Source organism: Toxorhynchites rutilus, chromosome 1, assembly GCF_029784135.1.
Source record: "Toxorhynchites rutilus septentrionalis strain SRP chromosome 1, ASM2978413v1, whole genome shotgun sequence".
Taxonomy (NCBI): domain Eukaryota; kingdom Metazoa; phylum Arthropoda; class Insecta; order Diptera; family Culicidae; genus Toxorhynchites; species Toxorhynchites rutilus.
Genome location: NC_073744.1, coordinates 29128645 through 29150978, shown reverse-complemented (window position 1 = coordinate 29150978; position 22334 = coordinate 29128645). Strand labels below are relative to the sequence as shown.

Below are 22334 nucleotides of genomic sequence, written 5' to 3'. Positions count from 1 at the left end.
TTCGTCAACATTTCTGGAGTAAAAATGAGAAAACTTCACCGCTGATTCGATAAACTGGAAGAGAAGTGAAAGCAGAACATTGACGTAACGAAAACTACTTCAAAAAATTACCTAATAACAATGAGAATCTTATTTTCTTCAGACGTAAATTAACATCGAGCTGCTCTTTGTTGATTATTTTTTTGTTCTTATTTGCAATTCCAACAGAAAGCCAGCTAGGTTGACACAGTAAGTGTCAAAGGTATCAACACACTGTATTGCAAGTTTGTACATCATTAAAATTTAAAATAAAAATGTAATTTATCAATTATATAGGAGTGTCCGTCTTTCATACCCTGTCCGTCTTTCCCGACTTTCCGCTATATGTGAATCATTCTTCCACACGTAGTACCATTGTTTATTGACGAATTTATGCAAAGCTAAATCAACTCATGCGACATCTACATTAGAGCTCAGAACCACAAAGGTGAGGGTGTTTGTTTATTTTACGCACTGAAAAGCAGGATTCGGTCGCGATTTTTCATATTATTTCTGTTTAGATTCATTTCAACCAATAAATGTTGTCAGTATGTGGTAAAAAAGTTAGGGCCTTGTATATTTACGATGGCTTCAACACGCGATTGAACTAAAGTCATTGATAATTTTCGAAAATTTTAAGTTTGATGATGCATACAGGTTATACTGTGAGTAATGGGGATGAAATCGATATCATATTAAGTTGAATGATATCATTGATAATGTGAGGGCCGATACGAGAAGGATTTGTAGTATTTTTAGCGCAACAAATGCTAAGGGGTGTTAAATAAAAAATGAGAATTTTTTCAATCACATATAAAAATATTTTTTTTCATCGATTTCAGTATTCTTTATTAATAACATAATGTATTTTCTTCAAAAAAATGTCAGTGAATGTTTGAGTAAGGGCCGTTGTCTGCTAGTCGACGCAATTTTGTCGCGATGCTCTCACAAGAACGTTGAACGGCACTTACGTCCATTTTCCGGATACAATTCCGGATTCTTGTAGTCAGTTGCTTCGTGTCCTTGGCCCTCCAATTGTTTTTATACACTAGGGCACTGAGTGAGCCAAAGAAATCCTCTATTGGGTGGCACTGGGGCAAGTTTGTTGGGTTACGATCATTCGGCACGAACGGTATCTTTTTCTCCTCAAGATACGCCAGCGTCTTCTTGGCGTAATGGGAAGACGCCTTGTCCGGCCAAAAGACGTACTTCCTATCCGCGTGATGCTCGTTCAGGAACGGCAGCAGGATTTTATCGAGGCACTCTTCTCGATAGATTTGTTGGTTGATTGCCAGACCGCTCGGCTTAAACCAAGGCTTTGAAATGCCCCGGTCGGAAATGGCGATGTACAATATAACCTTTTTTCAAACTTGTGCTTGAACTTGTATTTCACTTCAGGCGGTGTGGATGACTTGTCGCTGGAGTAGTAATTATCATTTCCTGGAATATGCGTTTTGGACAGCGGAAAATAGCTTTCGTCGTCCAGAACGAAAGGCGTCCCGCGGTATTTTTGGTCATTCACCGACACTGTGATTTAACCGTCTCAATCTGCTCCTCCGTACACTCCGGCGACCTCGTCTTCTTCCTGCAGACGATTCCTTCCATCTTGAGGGTCCGATGGATCAATAAGTGGGAGCAGCCATATTTCCGACCGGCGTCACGCAGGCTGGTTGCGTCCTTGTTATCAAACAGCTTCTTTAACGATGTCTTCCTCTGCTTCATCATTAACGTCACCGGACGACCACTTCCGACTTTCCGCTCTACGTTCAGGGAACCCAGGATACGATATACCGTACTGACAGGTACATTTTCTTCCTTAAAATGTGCCACCGTGATCTTTTTTCCTTGTTGGAAATGCATTTCGTAGAACCGTACAATGCGTTCGCGGAGCACGTGCTGTTTCGACGCCATCTTTGCTTTGACTAAATTCAAACTAGCAAAACCAAACACGCCTACTGTTTCTAGGGAGCCCAAAGAGCAATTTTCTTGGAGAAAGAAAATTTTACGCTCTTTATTTGATTTACTGAAAGGTATTGAAAAAATTCTCATTTTTTATTTAACACCCGTTACTCATGATTTACCTAGTTGAAAAAAGGTAAAGTTATAATACTTATACCAAGCCATTTTTCAAAATATATATACCACATTGTAAAATGGCGATTTTCTAACCTATTCAGAGTAAAACGAATATGTGAAATCGGGAAATTTGAAGATAAATTCTGATTTTTCTAGAAAATTTGAACGAGTTTCATACCAAAAAAATAACAAAACATCCTTATTTCACTCGCTGCGCCATCTGGTTGTAAATCCAACGTAAATTCGTCAATTACAACCTGTGGATGATGGTTCAATCGATGAGATTCCGATGCAAGCGACATAAAGTGTGATGAAAAACTTGCAACGGTTGAAGACAATAAATTTTAGGCGATTTTAGACCAAAATCCGTGTCAGTCTCAAGGGGAATTTGCCAAATGTTTGAGAGTGACTCAACAGAGATTGCGTCTGAAGGCAACAGGCCGTTCACTTCTTAATTGAACCCTTCAAAACTCGTGACAGTACAATAAGAAGAATATCGCAAAGTTCATTATTGAAGATATTCCATTCAGAATAAACTCGCCACTCGATTATACGCTTTACACCCACAACATAGATTTCTACACAACCATCAATGGCACAAGCACCTTCGTCGTAAAGCGCTTACCACCGGGATGAGCAGACTCTCAACTACAAACAGGCAACTCTGTACCACCCTCTCGTCATAATGTAAATATTGTGAAACTTGTGCAAGATGATCCGTAAAAGTACTTAGCATGCTTCATTTGCTTTGCGGCGTATGTGGGGGGGGAATGAATGAAAGTTAACGAGGAAACGACCATATAGCTGCTTTCAGACGATGTACTCGTTGCTCTATATATGCTCTTTGTGTTCAATGGGTGTGAAATAACTTCTTGAGAATCCTTTCAAAAGGGGGTATGAGAATGGGTTCGTTAATAGATTAATACTGTCTGCTCAAATTTCTCTGTTTCCTTGGCAGCTTGATAGAAGATATCCGGTTTGATGCGAAGCTTTTTGTTCTTCTACCTGTCAACTTTTACTTATCACAACTCACAATTCACAATAGGTCTGTTTCACAAGGCCACATACGGACGTGCCAACTCCAGTCACAAACCCGTTCGATTATCCACAACAAAAACACACATATAGAATGTTCTTCTCGACTGCCCACGGTCTAGAACTAATAATCTCCTCGAAGGCAGTGACGAGAGAGATGATTGGCCAGTCCTAACAGCAAGGCCAAGCAGGGTCGGCAATAATAGTGGCACCGTTAACAGCCAAAAACAAGCAACACGGCAATCAATGACAGAAAAACACGTTGTACTCGTACATTTTCCGGAACTTTACGGAGTGGGAGGCTCTGTCCCGAAGCAAGGGGGCCAACTCACGATATCTCCGCACTCATGTCTCCGCACTCATGTCTCGCATTCGGCCCGCCGTCGGAGAAAACAATTGAACTGTAATAAGCTGTGATGGGTGGCAAAGATGGATGTCGGCATGTTTTACAGGTTTGCGATCGGTGAGTCCATCGTTTGGCTAAGAAATTATTGGAGTAGATTCTCCGATTAATGTTTGCCCAAGAATTTTCTATCGGTTGTGGCTGGGGAATTCGCAGGGTTGGCGATCTTCGGTACAATCTACCCTAAGTCCTACAAAGTCCTGCAAAGTCCTGCTAGTACTACAAAACCCAAGTGATATCCTTTCACAAATCTGACTATTTGCGACAAATTTGTTCTCTTGAACGCCTAATAACGCCAAGGTATACTCTTTATTGACTCTTTATTGACACGAAATTTGGCAAATCGATTTATTTTTCGATGCCAAATGACTTAAAAATGCATAAAACGTCGAGATCTGGTGTCATCCCGAGAAAAAATATTTAGGCCGAAAATCGACCTTCTGGGACTTGCCTGAGTCTGAGCCTGAGTGGCAATGAATGTACGGAACAAAAATTTTCATCGAATTTAAAGAACCGACCATTTACACTTTGCTTATCGACCCAAAAAAATGTCGTTTGCAAAATTCCAGCACAATCGGACATGATTTAGGGGTGCCTCAAAACGCTCAAAGTTTTGATTTTGATAACATGGGAAGAGTGTTCAACTCTTTTTTCTATTGCTTTCTCTGTTTGTTCTATTTCAGTTACTGCACTGTTTACTGTTCTAATTTCAGTAAAAAACAGTAAAAATACATTTTTATAAAACAGTTGGTCAACTAATTCGAAAAACAGTATATTGAATTTTAAGAAACTGCTTTTAAGTTTTGGGAAACATGAGTTTCCCAAGATAGGTGCACCAGTGGCCGAGTGGTTGGCGTCTCACATTATCATACCGGGTGTTCGTGTTCGATTCCCGTTCTGGCCGGGGAATTTTACATCAAAGAAATTTCATTCGACTTGCACTGTGGTCACGCGCATTCAAGAGCTTGCCCCTCGGAATACGTCCAAGGCGTGTTATTTGGCTTAAAGAATCTCTTAATTAATGGCGCTAGTTAATGCATACGTTGAGACGGCAAAGTCCACAGGGAACGTGAACGAAATTCAAGAAGAGTTTCCAAAGATACAATTGAAGTTCTTCTTAACATGTCCGTCTTACCCCTACTTCCCCTACATGAAATTTGCAAAATCGAACACAGAATTTCGATGATCTCGACCTTTAATTTGGTCTTATCTCGAAATAAAAATTTTTGGCCGAAAATCGAATTTTTGAGACTTATTTTTTTTGAGTGGCAAAAAAAACGAAACTTTGAGTGCTTTGAGAGCTAAAATTTTGCACAAGTCCTTTTTTGGGGCAGATAAACGAAATGTACATGACATTCCACAGTTATTCAATTGTTTGAAAAATAACATTTTATTAATTGTGATAGATGCGTAGAAATATTTCCTACCAATTGATGCAAACATCTTTCCTATCTACAGGTAAACTTCGATATAACGTACATTTCACTTTCAAAATTGTACGTTGTATCAAATTTTACGTTATATCGAAGCATAATAAAGTACTCACAAACGTAGTTTATAATAAAATATTATGTTGCTGTTTTAGTCAAGTTGATGAATAACTTCAATCAGAAGACGAAGCCAGCCTTTCTCATGATGTTTCCCTTCGTACTGTTGATTAAAGCTTGAATTTAGAATCTGGAATCACAAAACCAGCTGTATTTCGAAATTGATTGAAGGTACAAAACTTGTTTTAGCATCACAATACAGATAATTCATTGTTCTATCAGAAAAAAAATATTGAAAAATTTTTTCCTTTACACTTTGAAAAGGTGTACGTTATATCGAGTGTTCGTTATAACGAGGGCACGTTATATCGAAGTTTCCCTGTATTGAGAAATGTTCGTGTTATAGGCATTCGAAATCTTGATTTTTTCTGCTTGTTCTGTGTTTAGGTTTTCATTTCACTCCCATTTCACCATACTCCGGTTACATAAACTCCCACGTCAATAAGAAGCTTTGATACTAATATTCGATAGCAATAACATCGGCCGATTGATGAATGCTTCCACTGAGTGATGAGCGCAAAAGTTTCGCGAAGGCATTTGAGTAGATTGTCAATTCTAAGCACTAACATGTGGGGGAAGACGGGGTAAGACCGCCCCTAAGAAAACCAATTTTCAGATAAACATCCTCTAGGACTTTCCCTATTTGTAGTGCCGCATATCATTGATTATATAATAATATAACTGACCCGGCAAACTTCGTCCAGTCCAAAATTAATGTTTCGTTATCACATCCACATTTTCTTACTCAGCGCTGTTCATGGGTCCAATCGCAGAATTGTTCATTGATTGATCTTCTAATCTACCCTTTAAAATTATTTTTACTATAAAATTTCAGTACTTCTACCAAAACTCGGCATTATATTATCAGATTATTTTCAGACACAATTCTCGTGCAAGATTTTTCATCCACTTGCAAATAACATGTTTCTCCGTTACATGGAATAAAAGTTTGATACAGAAAATATGATAGAATGAAAACAACCCTAAATCGGAAAATTCCTTTCTCTAGTTTTGCTCTTATCAACACATTCGGCGATCCATTTTTATTTATATAAATAGAAGACGATATAGGAGTGCGTTTTATCACATTGGAATCCATTTCCACTTTCGAACGAAGATCAATTTCGTTACCGCAAACATCAAATGGACTAACAACGCTTTTTTTTATTCAAATCGTTTATTTTTACAGGCTAAGTTACATAAGTTTAAAGGAGCCGAACTCCTTACTGTATTGTTACTAGTATATATACATTTTCCTTAATTCTAATGTTAATAATATAGGAAACCGATTACTCGCGGTCGACTCGAGTTTAGAAGGGTGACATATTTTCTTCAGGAAAAGGAGGGGATATGAGGATATGTTGACAATGATCCCACTCACACTCTCAATCACACTCATCACACTCAATTCTTAAACCTATCTTATATCTAATATGTATTTACATTTCATCTTATTCTTAAGAAGGGATCCGATCTCTCACAAAGGAAAAGGAAAAGGAAAAACAACTTACAACGCTTGTCAATATGTAATTTTAGCAAAAATGCGAATTAAATTTTCCGAATTTTCCCATTTTTCTTCAGAGTTTTCCAATTGTCATGTTTGGTTGGAATATGTTTGGTTGAAATATGTGCATTATTTTTATGGGGCCCCCTCTTCTTGCCAGAGGAGGAAAGGACCATCATAGAAACATTTCTCGTACCCAAAACCCTCACATCCCAAATTTGGCTCCATTTGCTTGATTATTTCCCGAGCTATGCAGAAGTTTGTGTTTCATTCTCGAGTTATGCATAAATTTGTGTTTTTTTTTTCATTTGTATGGGAACCCACCTTTAGAGAGGTGGGAGGAGTGTCTATCCACCATAGAAACATTTATTGTTCTCTGAATCCTCCACATGTAAAATTTGAGTTCGTTTGCTTGATTAGTTCTCGAGTTATACTGAAATTTGTGTTTCATTTGTATGTCAGTCCCCCCTTAGAGAGGAGGGAGGGGTGTCGAACTATCGTAAAAACCTTTTCCGGCTCCAAAAACCCCTACATACAAATTTTTACGTCGATCGGTTCAGTAGTTTCCGAGTCCACAAGAACCAGACAGACAGACAGAAATTCCTTTTTGATATACAGTGAAAGCTCCCTATAGCGACACCGCAAGGAACAGTCGTTATAGAGAATTGTCGCTATAAAAGATTGTCGTTATAGGAAGCTTAGATGTCGCTATAAGGAGAGTAACACCCAAGCACACGCAAAACAATCAAATTATATTAGAAACAAAAACAATTGATGTCTAACCATCTTGAAACAAAAACATTAAACAATGAATATAAAATTCAGCTTGTCGGCGATCGATACACGCCGACCTTACGACGCGAGTTGGGTTGCCGGTCAGTATTCGACGTTCTGCTGAACAGACCGTCCAAGACTTAACCAGAAGTTAGACAATGAAAATCCCGCGTAACGAGAACTCCAATGATAACTTCCTTGCAAGGGAGGGGTTTGGTTAGAACCGTCCTGCAGTACAGGCCAATTCTAATTCCAAGTTTGATGTAAGTTTCTATGTTCCACTTGCAGCACAAGTGAAACAGAGTAACTCAGGATTTGTAGCGAAGTGAAAGATGCAACTTAGTAAACTTCCTCACGCCGGAGGAAAACCTTTTTCGGATGTAGAGGACCCGAACGTACTACTTGAATATTCTTTGGATACTTTATTGATACTGATTATTTACATGCTTTGTGGGTTCTTAAATACTAAGATAATGGATTGTCAGCAATTTTGATGCCCCTTGCTTCCCAGTGTGAAAGGAGTTACAATTTCATTCAATAATATTTTGCCACCCGGGAAGAAAAGGGCGTTCAAATTCGGTATCCCTTTCGAATCGGGAATATGTGTCCATGCTATACTTTTTATACAGTATGTTCTCTTCCAGTCGCTGGTTAGGTTAAACCGCGACGAAATCTAATTGCTGATCCTAGCACAACTGACCTATATCCATACTCGCGAACGCGTGCGCGTAATGAATCAGCTCTTTGTAATCTGATCCTCCGCTCGGTCAGTGGCACGGCAGCCCGCTCATATTGTCGCTTTACAGCTGGTGGAAGGAAAATTGAACGAACGCTAACAGCTGATTTCAGCTAGCGGCGACACAGCTCATTAGTCCGATACGATGTTCTCTAGATAATAAAAAGAGATAAATGAATAAATTGTTATTTTTTTTCTTAATGAACCAGCATAGATAATATGAAAAGCACCTGCTTGCTGGTTTTAAGACTGTGGGCTTTTAGTTTCATTATTGAATGCTGCGTCAGGTCCTTATTCAATAAAATATTTAGTAAATGATTGATTTTTTAATTCGATCGCCAGACTAAATATACCAATTGAACATCATTGATACCATTATTCTTACCCTTTTTACGACTCTAGTCTATATTTTTGATGATGAATGAATCTGCATTGTGCGGTACATTGAATTCATTAGATAATGTTGTCTTTTTAGTACCCTTTTCAAACCTTAGAATTAGAACCAATTTATTTTTAGCGTGTTTTTAGCTCATTATGGGCAGTGAATGTTTTCGAAGTGAAAAAAAACGATACTTCAAGTTATTGCCTGAATTCGAATTCAAAAGCTTTATCCATATTACAATTGCGCACACAATAATTTCATTTTTAAAATCATTGCAAATTTAATGCAAATTTATTCTTTTGCTCAAGGACGGGATTCTTGTACAACAATTATTCGATTAATTTGTTTCAATAAGCTGTCCCTTTTATGAATTTTAAATTTATGTTTTTGTATGCGTCTGAAAATTTGAATCAGTTGGACGTGAACAGATGTTCACAGTTGATTAAACTTTATAATACACAACATAGATTTACGTTCGTAGGCATTGACATTGCACATACACAGTGGAGTGAAATTGAATCGGAAATTTTCTAAGATTTGTTTGATATGCTATACATCACAACCCTATAGTATGTATATGGTTTAAATTGATGAAAATTGGAAGCATTTCCATTTCCCATACATTTGTTTTGTTCATTTGTGTGCTTTCCCGAACAGAGCTGTCAATAACGAGCAACTTATGCAGCCGCTAGAATAGAAACAGTCGGAGACGAATGAATCGTTCGATTTAAATTCTCCGTAAATAAATGAAAAGAAGAAGAAGAAGAAGAATAGAAACAACGAAAGGGGATAGCGAAAAGAGGTATTTGCGAAGTACGTAAGGCGGCTCGCACACCGCAGCAATAAGCAACTAGCAAACTGCAGTACACAATATGCAACAGGAAACATATTTTGTTGTTCTTCGCATACCAGAGCAATAAAAACCCCTGACATTATGCAAACAATCGCCTTAATGTACGAAACTTGTCAAAATATGAGCGATAAGTTGCTATTCAACCGACACGCCGTGTTGCTAGCGACATGTGTTGCTCTGTAAAGGCGACAGCGATATCGTATTGCGTCGGTGTGCGAGATCAACAAAGATTAAATGGAAAAATCCATTGGTGATAATATTGCTTATTGCATGTTGACATTTGCTAGTTGCTCATTGCCCCGGTGTGCGAGCCGTCTAAGCTGTCGTTAGCGTGTAAGTATTGTATCTCTTCTGAGGAAAACTCTCAGAATCTTTATGTGCTCGAAACAACAAAAGTGGCTTATCGTTTTGTGTTTTATGTTTCCCCTCGTTCTGTGAACGCTAGCGAATATTTCACTTGAAGTTTATCGCTGCAACTGAGTGCATCTGTTAGACGCGTGTTCGATGCATGTTGAATGGCGATGCACGGAAGATGCCTCTCGTTAAAAACTCAGTTCAATGCTTGCATTGATATAAAGCAACAAATTGCGACATATGACCAATTAGTGTATTGTTCTCGCAAAGGCAAGACAGTATCGTTGCTTCTCGAAATGATTCTACAAACAACGCAAGCCATTAAACCTTTTCAGGGTCCCGGAACTTTTACTAAAGAGTTATTTATGAACTTTCGATGTATTCGCAAATGATATCCGATTGTGTAGTCCTACGTCCTGAGCGGTCGTGTCTTGGATACAGCCCCTCGAATTTTTTATATTTTTTTTGGCTTTTTTCATTATTTTTTTTAAATGATAATAAATTACTTTTTATTTTGCTGGCGGGGTAAGAAGGACCACCCGCGGGATAAAACGGACCAGTTTAGTGTAGTAGAATAACAGGAACAGTGTTGTCTCGGGTACTACGTGTTTTAGGGTTGTTCATAAACTACACAAAAACTTCTGTAGGGGAGAGAGAGGCAAGTTGGCGACGTTAAGCTTTGGTGAGCCCTGGATCTTGGAATTATTTTTTTTTAATGTTGATGCTGATTCATATAGCCTGAAGTATTTTCTATTATATTATCTATTGGATGGGCAAAAAAATTAAAAAACTTGTCCACCCAAAAGCTTTGCGAAAACCGTCGAATTCGCCATCTTGCCTCTACGTGGAGGCAAGATGGTGAATGCCTGGAGGCAAGTTGGCGAATATGGTTTGATCACCTAAAAATCAACAAAATGTAATAACAATTATTATCCTTGGTTGGAACAGTGGAAATGCCATTTTCATCAACACTGTAAATGTCACACGCAGGAAAACGATACTGAGCTCGTATATCTCCCAAAGCTCGAATAAGGCACAATTTTCTTTATTGAACGCCATTAATCGAGCCGCTGAGGTATTTTCTGGCTTTCCGTCCGTCCAGCGCATGTTCCTTTGAAAGGGTGCTCTATGCCATTTTAACCGCAAACGAATAGGCAATTCTTCGAAGCTGGACCTGAATGTGGCTTTAAAGCGGCCTTTATTGGACGACGTATCCTGAAATTGATACAGATTTAATATTTCTTGCATAAAGAACATGGAAACGCAAATGCTGAATTGAAAATCTAACCTCCATGTTCGCCTATTTTCGTCCATAGCGTCTCAAAGTTGGTTCTGGCACACCGAACTGTTTTGAAGCACCCAGAACAAACAAACATTCTTCTATAGTTTTCATAACATTTTCCAAACTGATGTCCGATCAATATTGGTCTCTTTGTCGCTTATAAGTTCTAAACATCTGCAATAAAAAACCAAAAATTAACATAATGTTGCAGTTCGCCAACTTGCCCCCAAGCGACTTTTTCAATAAAATAATAGCTGAAAAAAAAATCACGATTGAAACTCGCCGAAACAAACAGATTATGTACAATAGAGTACCAATATCATGTATAAAATTATTTTGAAATTTTAACTTTTCTCATAAAGTGGATAATGAAATTTGAAAAAACGGAAAAAATAACAAAATCACGATTTTTATCATTTTTATTTTTCACTTTTTTTTGTGATAACACTTTCGGCAGAGTTATCGAGTACGAAGTTTGGCCGTGTTATGATGCATCTTCAGTAAAAAGTAGGTGGCGCTACCTTCATTAAAACGGGTCAAATTACCGATTCGTCATCTTGCCTCCCTCACCAACTTGCCTCCCTCTCCCCTAAAGGTCATCCATATTCCACGTTCACAGTTTAGAAAATATTCGTGAAAAAAATACCAAATTTTCGGAATCTATAAGGACGATTGTCTACGTGGGTCTAAAATCTCGCAAAATCCGTTCACGTAAAGTCTGAATGTCCCCAAAGTAGGTGATGTTTTTGATCCTTTAGGTTTCCTCAAAGTCGTGTTTCGTTCTTTTTGCATACCTTTCATGTCCTTTGACACTTTGACCCTTTTCAAGCCTTCCATGTAACAGTTCGGCTGAAAAGTTCATAAGGTTGACGTCTAGATGGCGCCTCTTGCAAAAATCTACTTGACTATCTCAATGCACCAACTTTCAATGGATACGTGTCAAAATTTGACACCTATCGGTTGATTGGTTCTTGAGTTACAGTATTGAGAGAATGAAGAGAATGCTCGCTGGCAAGAAATTTAAGACCGACGATGAAGTGATTACCGAAACTGATGCCTATTTTGGAAAAACCGAAAGATTATGGGAAGACGGGGTAAGACCGTCCCCCTAAGAAAACCAATTTTCATTTAAACGTCCTTCAGGATTTGTTCTATTTGTTGTACTACTATCATTGAGTATCTAATAATCTACTACTAAAAAATGTGTAACTGTTGATTGTACAACTTTGTTTTGCGTTTTTTCATTAATTTTTGAAATGATAAAAAATGCTTTTTATTTCGCTGGCGGGGTAAGAAGAACCACCCGCGGGGTAAAACGGACCATGACGGGGTAAGACGGAGCGATGCTATTCTCAAACAGTTTAGTCTAGTAAAAATAACAGGAACAGTGTTGTCTAAGGTACTAAATGTTTAGGGTTGTTTATAAACTACACACAAACTTCTGAAAAGGCCATCAATATTCCACGTGCAGAGTTTTGCAAATATTCGTGAAAAATTTACCAAATTATCGGAATCTATAAGGACTATTGTTCGGCGACTTCCTTATGTACTTGCAAACTCCACCCGACACCACCCCCACAGCAAGGAACGGTGAAAGAAAGCAAACAACAGCTGAGGCCACTAAGTCACGGTTTACTTTTATTGGCTTTTCACAGCATTCAATTCGATTACGTTCTCCGTCAGCAGGTCTAGCAGCACATCCAGCTTCACCTGGTAGAGATTGTTCTCCTGCTCGAGCGATTTAATTCTCCGCTTCATCCGCAGCAAATCATCGATTGCGGTGGAGGTTAGTGCACCACCAGCGCTTCCACCTGCCGTTGCCGTCGTCGACCCCTTGATTGCACTCATCCAAACACCGTCCACGAAGCACAGCTGCTTGTCCAGCAGATTCAGTCGGATGTTTTTAAAGTCGTCCAAATCCTCCTGGTGCGCGGGGCAGCCGATGTTCAATCGCTGGGCGCGTGGTGGAGCCACTTTCGGGGCAAACTTTTTCGCGAAAATTGGCATATTTTTCGGAAGTGATTTCCAGCAAACTATTATTCACTGCTTGACAGAACCTACCCAACTGGCGGCACCCTGGGTTGCTAAGTATGCAGTTTGGTATGGGTCGTTTCGTTGCCATGGTGATAAGTGGCTTGTAAACATATACAATTTCACGTTCCAGCTGAAACGATTCGCCTGTCAGTTGTTTACAACTGTGGACGAGACACATTACAACGGTAAACGGTTTCGGAAGGATTTGGTGATGCTCGAGCGGCAAAGTAATGGCATCGAACCGCCGGTGAATGCTGATCCGACCAAATCCATCGATGATTTGTACCGGAGCATCCTGCAGGAGATTCAGTGCTACAAGAAGGAACACGAAGCGATTCGAGCGGATTTGAAACTGCTAATTCAGAGCAATCGAGTCGGGTGCACACTTGGTGATTTGCTTCCAGAGGATGGCGAGGGTGAAAACTTAGACCGGGAACATTTCAAGCAGCTATCGAATGAAGTGATTAAGAATCTAAAGAACCAACTTGAGATTGTGTGGGAGGTGAGTGCGGTAAACAGGGGATGAAACAATAATATACTAGTCTCTAATGAATACCACGCGCTATTCGTTTATCAGCCCCCTTGCGTTAATCGCAAATAGCAACTGTGGCGACTGTCACAAAACCACTTGAACCTGCCGGAGGCCCTGCGCCGGTCCCAACTGTTATTATTTTCCGTGCTTAATGCGCTCCGCTTCTATTTTTCACCCTACCATTCCAGGAAAAAGCTACTCTCGAAAGCCTGTGGAAAAGCTCTCAAAAGACAATTCAAATACTTGAGCTGGAGATAGGCGAGTACCGGCGGCAGCTGAAGCAACCCAAAAGTGTACAGGACCTACGGCAGCAGTATACGGCCGCACTCCAGCTGCTGGAGCAGAACCTGCACTCGCTGCGGTCGCAATTGAATCAGAAAAGCGAGGAAAATAAACGCCTGCAGGCAGTCGGTGCGACAGGGCGCGAGCGATTCGAAGCACTCGAGCGGGATTTTACCGGTATGTGTTTTCTGTGTGTGTATGAGGGTCTGTTAGTTTTGTTTTTCACTTCGGTCGGATGTGGATTGATTGGTTTATGGCACGGAGAAGAGGTCGGTGGCAAACAGGCGGAGAGTTTATGAATGATGGCAAAATATGGAAGAACGTAAAACATTATTCAAGGTACACAAAACTTTCATCGGTTCAAACATTTACCATAGTGAATGTATCCTTCCTTCAGTTTTTTTTGTTCTAGAAAGTCCTAAAGTCCGATTAATCTCATACCTAATTAGTAATAACAGTGATAATTTGCTCGGTGTTAAACCAGGGGGGGGGGGGCCAAGTCGCAGAACTACCAATTTCGAGTTATTAACTGCATGAGGTTAAGCATTTCGTAAATTAAATACCACATTTATCAGATTTGGAAAATCAAGCGTGCAGCAGAAAAAACGAATCGATATTGTTTTGAATGATCAACGAAAACCCCGTGTAGCGTAAACTTCATGTTCGTGTTTATCGAAATCATGAAAATGTCGTGTAGTCGCCCGTAATGCCCAAAAATTTGGCCATTCCTGCTATACAGGATGCGTAATGATTTTTTTGCAGTAAACGATATGTTTCAGATAATTTACACCAGTCAGTGCACAATGGTCCAGGTGGTGCATTTAAGTGGAAATTAGCATTTAGAGCTCGACAGTTACTCTCTAGACGAAAAAGGCACCATATCGGTTATTTCTAGAGGTAGATAAAAACTTTGTTCTACGAAGATGTCTCAAATAACTTGGGCTACAACATTACCGAACTATGTTTACCTCTATCTATAAAGATAAGAAAGTTATATTTTTTATTCTATCGACAAATTTGGTCACCCTATTTTTGATAACATAAAATTTAGCGCTCTATCAAATGTAACAACTTTGTCGAAGGCAGTTTTTGTCTAGAGAATAACTGTCGAGCTCTAAATGCTAATGGACCCCCTGGACCATTGCGCAGTGATATATGCGATGAATGTTTTGTGGTTGATTTTTTTTTGTAACATATGAGAATTGTAAAATATTCCATTTAAAAAAAATTGTAAGGGGTTGTATCTAGGAAACGACCGCATATTTTTGACGTAGAACTAGGCAATTATATTATGCAATCCACTTGTTTACCACTTCGAATATTATTTTAGAATGCATCGAAATTTTTGTAATAGATCATGCTCTTCGTTACAAATAAATTTGATGTACGTCCTTTTACGTTTGATATGATGCCTAGGACTACCAAAATATGTGAACAGAAGAATTGTCAAACGATCATTGTATTTTACATTTCCCTCTGAAATTATTGCACATTTCATGTTTACGTAGTTCTCGAACCGTGAAAGTTCATTCACCTCTAGTATCTGAAATGACGATTTTCTCAGTCTTCTCAGTTTAAAAGTACGTTTTAGGGGAACATATTCCGGTCTGCACAACGACAAGCGAGTACAAAAGTACTCAACACCAAAAAATACCCCCGACTTGCATGTATTTGCAAAGCAGATTCCCCCAGGCACATTGATTTTTAAGTCCGTGTTAGGGAAACACAGCTCGGTGGGAACAAAAATACCCCCCACTTGCAAGTATATTTGCAAAGCGGATTTCCGCAGGTACATCGATTTTGAAATCTTTGTTGGGGAAACCGTAAATCGGGCCAATCAAAACTTGGCAGTTAAGGCGTTTAGATAACGCTAGACATTTTACAGTTATTCAATTGTTCATCTCATGACAAATAACATTTTATTTATTGTGATAGATGCTTCCGGAAAATGCCGCATGCACCGCATGCATGTTTCGATCTGACCTAAGTGGGGTGTGAGGCGTTCTATTGGTATTCCGCTCGATGACGCCCCGCACAAACTATTCCAAAGGATTGATATCGGGACTGCTAACGGGCCAAATTTCATTCTCCCAAAACTCCAGAACGTTTTCAGCAAGCCATTTCTGGGATTTCTTGGCATTATGAGCAGGTTTTGTTGGAAGATGAAATGACGGCCAGCAGCAACCTCCACTACGGGACAACAACATCCTGCAAAACCTTCAAGTATACATCGGCTGTTATCTTTAGACATTGATCAAAGAAATACGGATGCATTACACCCCCATCGCTGGAGACTACACCTAGAACCATCATATGGGTCGGGAAGTTTGTTGACATGACGATAGGAACCTGACTACGATCTGGTGCAAGCCACCTGTCATTCTTTCGATTCATCTTCTGATCCTGATTGAAGTTTTCTTTTCATCAGAGAACAAGATTACAGGTTTAGTATGATGAGGATGCTTCAGACGACTCAGGAGTTTCTAAGCTTACTCCAGTCGTCGTGATTTGGTCACAGCGTTCATGAATTGATCTCTACGTAGCGAATACGACTTATAGCCAAGGTTGTTGGCCATTACTCGCCGGATTGAGAAGTTCGAACACCAGATTTCCTGAGCCATGGACTTCATTGATCTCGCTGGATTCTTATTAATCAGTTTTTATAATTTTTTACCTTATTATACTTGTAATAATTATCCATATATTACTTGAAATAATGAAATATTATGCTAAAAAATCGGCGTTTGAATTTTATTCATGAACACTACTTATTCCTATTTCAACGTAATTCCGCTAACGAATATCGAACCCTACAGAATTAAAGCTTAGATCAGGGGTTCTCAAACTACTTTGGGAAATAGAATTAAGTGATGCCTCAGACCCCTATAGCCAAATTTAAAAAAAAATATTTCTTGTTTTTTGTCTGATTCATTCAAAATTCTTACTAACTTAAAGACTTTCCGGTTGGTTGACCTGTTAAAAGGCCGTAACAACTATATTGCCACCACCAGAAAATATTTTTTTGCCGCACTTGGAATATTATTTAAATATTTTTCTCAACCAAAGACTCCTTTTTGGCAATACTCAATTTTCTAAGGGCTGCTAAAAATGTACGATATTGATTTGGGAGTCATTTTTAATGTAATGTTAATGTTTATGTAAAAAAACACGATTTCAGAGCGGCAAAAAATTCTGTTTAAATTTGTTGAACATGCAACAAGTTGATAAGTTTTTCACTGTAAGCGTTTTATTTAGAATCTGCTGTGTAAGTTCATGCAGTTTCTCAATAAAAAAAATTGTGTATTTGATGAAAAAATAAAATTTTATATTTTTTTCTTCGTAAGTCTATATAACAATTTTTTTTTGCTGCACTAGATATATTGATTCAATTTTTGTATGACCAAAGGCGAAATAAAATGAGTTAGGGTTAAGCCAGGGTTGCATAGTGTTTTGAAATTTGGATGTGGGAAAATCAAAAGTTTTTTTCATATATTTAAAGCCTGTCCACGTTAAATTTTGGACACTTTTCGTTCAGTGTAGTTTATAAAATATTTCACTAATCAATGAAATATTTCACTTACATGACAGCTGAAACCATCCTCTTTATTTCGATGTCCAACATGTTTACATTCTTCTTCAGTTTGGTAAAATGGCGTCGAATCAAGTGGAAGTACGCAAACGCATTTTGCGCGAACGGCAGCAAAATCGAAAAGTATGCTCCCGACAGATGGACCGAAAGGTGGTTGCCATTATTGAGAAACATCCCAACCTTTCAGTTAGAAATATATGTACAAAAAGTGAAGCAGAGGCATGGACTGAAGGCGTACAAATTGAAAAAGGTGCCCAATCGGGATGATAGGCAAAATTTCACTGTAAAAAGCCGTGCTAAGGTGCTCTACACTCAGTTTTAGCAAAAATGTTCTTGCACCGTTATGGACGATGAAACTTATGTTCTCGAAGACTTCAAACAGCTTCCGGGTTTCGCTTTTTATACTGCAATGCGAAGGAATGCCGTAGCCGAGTGTTTCCGGACCAAGAAGCATTCTAAATTCCCCAAAAAGTACTTGGTTTGGCAGGCCAGATGCAGTTGTGGCCGAAAATCCAAATCTTTCGTCTCTACCGGCACTATCAACAAAGATGTCTACGAGAAGGGATGTCTCCAGAAGCGGTTGCTACCATTCGTAAGAAGCCACGACTCTTCAGCGTTGTTCGGCCAGATTTGGCCCCTTGTCACTATGCAAAATCCATCCTGGAATTGTATAATGCACGTGAGATCAAATATGTGCCAAAAACAGCAAATCCGCCGAACTGTTCAGAACTTCGCCCAGTGGAAAAGTACTGGGCTCTGATTAAGCGAAAACTATTCGAAACTATGAAGAAAGCGAATGGCATTAATGATTTCAAGAGGAGATGGAAAAGCGCCGCCGCCAGCATATCTGAGGATACTGTACGGCACCTAACGGAAGATGTTCCCAAGAAAGTTCGTGAATTTTACAGACAACGTAATTAACATCGAAGTAAGCTTTCCTTGTTTTAGATATAAGTCTATTTTACTGAAATAAACAATCGGTGTTGTTGTATAATGTGAATTTTTGTTTTACTGACATAATCTTGGTGTCCGAAATTTACCGTGGTTATGTCAATTGTTTGACCTCCGGAGAAACAGTGTTCGGCTATCTTAAGGCTAGTGACTGTTTCTTCGAAAATCAAACTGAACGGATTGCTCCATAAACGACTAATGGGCTCCACGTGTTAACCATCTCCGAGAGCATTCGTGATCACAGCAGTCCCTTTTGTGCTTCTCAGTCGTAGCATGCTTCAAGAAATCCTTCAATTCTCCAATACACTTGATGAGGAGAAGTATCTAACCACCGTAAAAACATTTATTGCACCCTAAAACCTCCACATGCCAAAATTGGTTTCATATTCTTGGTTAATTCTCGAGTAATGCAGAAATTAATGTTTCATTTTTATGGCAGCCCCCCCCCCTTAGAGAGGGGGGTGGGGTGTCTAACCACCATATAAACATTTATTGCATCCTAAACCTTCACATGCCAAATTTTATTTTTGGGGGTCAAATTTTAGACCTCGTCGGCCCCCAAAATCAATTTTCGTTCATGTCGACCCCAAGGGGTTGATATCGACCGCTTTGAGAACCCCTGGCTTAGATCATACGTTCTTTAATTGCATGAATAGTGAACCGATACAGGCAATTAAAAAGGCACCTCTCACGAATTGAAAACTGGGCCAAACCAATCAAAATATTTTCCGACCGAAGAACTATCCATTTCTGTACACGTGTGAGAAACTTTCCACTGTGCTAATGAAAGCTACTTGCTTCCATCTATCTACCAGCACTTCAATCGGAAAACCAACAGCTGCAAGCAACGTTGGATGCAGTCCGTAACACCGGCACCCGGATGAAGGACGAACTGGATCGGGCCATGGGGGAGAAGGCCGAGCTTGAAGCGCTCCTCGAGCAGGCTAATGTGCTCGCCCGGCAGCACATGGCTCGGGAGAATCAGGCGCTGATTAAGGTGCAGGAAGCCCTCCAAATTGCCGATACGGCTATCGAGGAGAAGAACTCGCTGTTGATCCGCGAGCAGGGCGTCCGGGAGGAGTGTGATTTTCTGGCGTCAACCATCGGCCAGGTAATGGAGGAAGCGGCCCGGAAAGTGGAACTGGAAATGAACGCGATGAAAGTGGGTTACGAGAACAGGATAAGCGCCCTCGAGCGTCAGCTGGAGCACATGCATGGCTTGCATGGGATGCAGCAGAAGGAGACTACAGAGGCGTTATCGCGCGCCAACGCGCTCGAAGAGAAGTTCAAAAGGCTTATCGTGACGAACCAGAATCTCGATGCGGACCTGCACGCGGCATCTAAGTTGATAGTAAGTCTATTTCAATTTCCGCTGTCGAGCGTTTTCAAGCGCTATTAGGTCCAAAGTAGGAAGAAACATACAATTTAATTAACGTGGCATGAGATAAAAAAGCAATGAGGGAAAATCACTTGAATACGTGACGTCCGCGCCATAAGCAGACTTTATGGCAAATTGGTGTTTTTTTATTGCTTGAGTCTAATGCTGGAATGACGTTATTTTTTCATCTTCTATCCCCATTGCAGATTGAAATGGAATTGAAATTGGAAGCGTTCCAGAAAACGATGACGAAAGAGTGGGAAATCAGCAAGTAAGTTATTGTCGCTGCATTATTTAATACAGCTATCTTATCCCAACAGAAGATGGGTATTCTATTTCCGTACTATCGGAGCAATGGATCGGGGACTAGCTTCGATGATTTAACAACTCAATTATCATTAACGGAAGCGTCCGGCTACATCCCTGCTCTTCCGTCTCCACGCTCCACGCTGATGCACGTGTACTATTTCGGTCCATTCTGTTTTTTTTTTCAACCCACCAGAACGAGCCAGACGCGGGAACAGGAATTGAAGCTACTATTCGAGAACAACGAACAGCTGAAGGATCGCTGGAAGCGAGAGATGCTGACACTGACCGATGGATTGCAGCGGAAGCTGGAGGCGCACCGGCGGGAAAATTGCATCCTCAAGACGGAAAACAATCAATTAAGGGATCAGCTATTGAAAGCGAACCAGCAACTGGCAGCAGGGCTTGGGCCGGGATCGGGGTCACTCCTGACGCTATCGCCGACGACGTGTGCCGGTGAGGAAGGACGGAGCTAGCGAGTGGGAGGCGGCGGGGATCGAGAAAATTTCATCATAATCATCAATCATCAGCATGAGCGGTGGGGTTTGGTTTTGTGTGCTAGGAATTATTTTTTTTTTCAAAGAAGCGAATTCAGACGGAGAAAAAGTTTCTATGCACAATCATGCAGCAGCAGATTGCAGAGAGATGCTTCTAGCGTTTGCAAGTTTATCGTGTAGGGCTTGAAGAACGTTTCGTTTTGTACCGGAATTATATTTAAATTGTTTCTCAATTTCATAAAAAGAATTCCATGATTCGCAAATGATGAACCGTAGCACATTCACAGCCCAAGAGAGCAGCAGCTTCTGCTGATGGGTAGGATAAGAATCAACCACTTATCTATTGAGCAATTCCATATGAAATCGACAAATGACAAAACATGAGTATTTTTGATTCGAATGAAAGTTTTTATTCCCTTTGGGTTGAAGGAAATATGAGTTTTCCACAGCAATTGGGATTTTTTTGACTCAAGCGTAACTTTTGAACATGGCGTATCGATTTTAGTAGGATAAATCTTTGATAATTTGTATCTCAAAAACTATGAGTCGTACCGAAATAGTGTCTTAGAAAGAGTTATAGAGTATTGATGTCTAAACATGAAAAAAATATACACTGAGAAAAAAAAATTAGTACTCTTTTTTTTATTTACAAAAAAAACTTTAATTTGCAATATCCAAAATACATATTTTTTAATATTTTTTAAAATTTTTTCATATAAAATAGAAGTCATGTAGAAAATTTAAAAAATGGGTCCAAGAACTATTTTTGACGAACTTTGTGGAACATCGAATTTTTATGAATTTTCGAAACATCGAATTTTTGTATTTTTTTTTTTATCCCTTTTGTTTATTTTAGGCACCTTAGCATTTTAGCTGTAACAGAGCCGAATTTTAATCGTGTACATGTCACATATTTATCATATCTATAATTAGCACATTACACAGTTGCCATTTTTCGGCGTTAGAGTATTCCCTTCTATACCATTGCAAATGGTACATATTTACACAGTAGCCATTTAGGCGAAAGAGTTTTCTATCTGTTCTTCCATTATCCACAGTTAAGACTGGACAGCGGAGACAGTCGTTGATCCATTGTTGAGTTATTTATAGAACAGCAGCCCGATATTTCTGCAGAGCAGAGCAGTTGTATGGATGAATCGATCTTATTTCGACCGTGGATCGATCTCCATCGCTGATGATTGTTGCGTGGACGTAGTTATTCTGTAACAACACAAAGATGGTCAATGGGGGCCCTGAGTTTTGAACTCACGATCGATCGCTTGAATTTTTGTATGTTAACAATCATTTTTAGACTCAAATTATGATTTCTGATGTGATTTAAAACAAAAAAGCTAATTATAAATCTCCTTCTAAATGCAGCCATTCTCGAGATATTTTGAAACATATTTCTAATTTATTGTCTTTTTTATAGTAAATATTCCCTTTTAATATGTTTTTCCTGTTATACCGTCAGGTTCATGAAATTCTATGAATTTGCTTATAATTTCCAACAACTTTTCCACATACATCATCATGGTAAAAGTATATGTTTAGGAGTTACGTTGAAAATCATTTGAACACATGTGGGTGATATTAAAAAATGTTTTTTTATCTTAATACAAACTTTTAACATGTTATACATGTTGCGCCAACAGAACACAACATTTAAAAAAGGAAAAAAATATAATTCTCTACAATTTGATCAAATAATACCTATATTTATCGGAGTTTAAGAGATACTAATAATAATACTAGAATTTTTTGCATTTATTTTTTATCAACATTTATTTTTATCATCCAA

General features: G+C 39.2%; 2 protein-coding genes across 2 annotated transcripts; one reads left to right on the top strand and one right to left on the bottom strand.

The window, feature by feature from the left end:
• Positions 1–12599: 12599 nt before the first annotated feature.
• LOC129762066 (protein chibby homolog 1) lies at positions 12600–13010 on the bottom strand. The gene has a single exon (XM_055760047.1). The coding sequence runs from the start codon at positions 12969–12971 to the stop codon at positions 12603–12605; it is 369 nt and encodes a 122-aa protein (XP_055616022.1). The 5' UTR covers positions 12972–13010; the 3' UTR covers positions 12600–12602.
• Positions 13011–13021: 11 nt separating this feature from the next.
• On the top strand, positions 13022–20627 carry LOC129762064 (girdin-like). The gene is made up of 6 exons (XM_055760046.1): positions 13022–13064; positions 13129–13500; positions 13719–13989; positions 19168–19703; positions 19937–20001; positions 20233–20627. Exons 2-6 carry the CDS (start codon positions 13210–13212, stop codon positions 20510–20512), a joined length of 1443 nt encoding a protein of 480 aa, XP_055616021.1. The 5' UTR covers positions 13022–13064; positions 13129–13209; the 3' UTR covers positions 20513–20627.
• Positions 20628–22334: the final 1707 nt, after the last annotated feature.

What these genes read in the sequence shown, in the direction of transcription:
- LOC129762066 (XM_055760047.1), bottom strand. Translation starts at nt 12,971, where the DNA reads ATGCCAATTTTCGCGAAAAAGTTTGCCCCGAAAGTGGCTCCACCACGC.
- LOC129762064 (XM_055760046.1), top strand. Translation starts at nt 13,210, where the DNA reads ATGCTCGAGCGGCAAAGTAATGGCATCGAACCGCCGGTGAATGCTGAT. An exon ending in ACTCGAGCGGGATTTTACCG is followed by an intron (nt 13,990 to 19,167) that starts GTATGTGTTTTC and finishes TCTATCTACCAG; the next exon opens with CACTTCAATCGGAAAACCAA. An exon ending in ACGCGGCATCTAAGTTGATA is followed by an intron (nt 19,704 to 19,936) that starts GTAAGTCTATTT and finishes TCCCCATTGCAG; the next exon opens with ATTGAAATGGAATTGAAATT.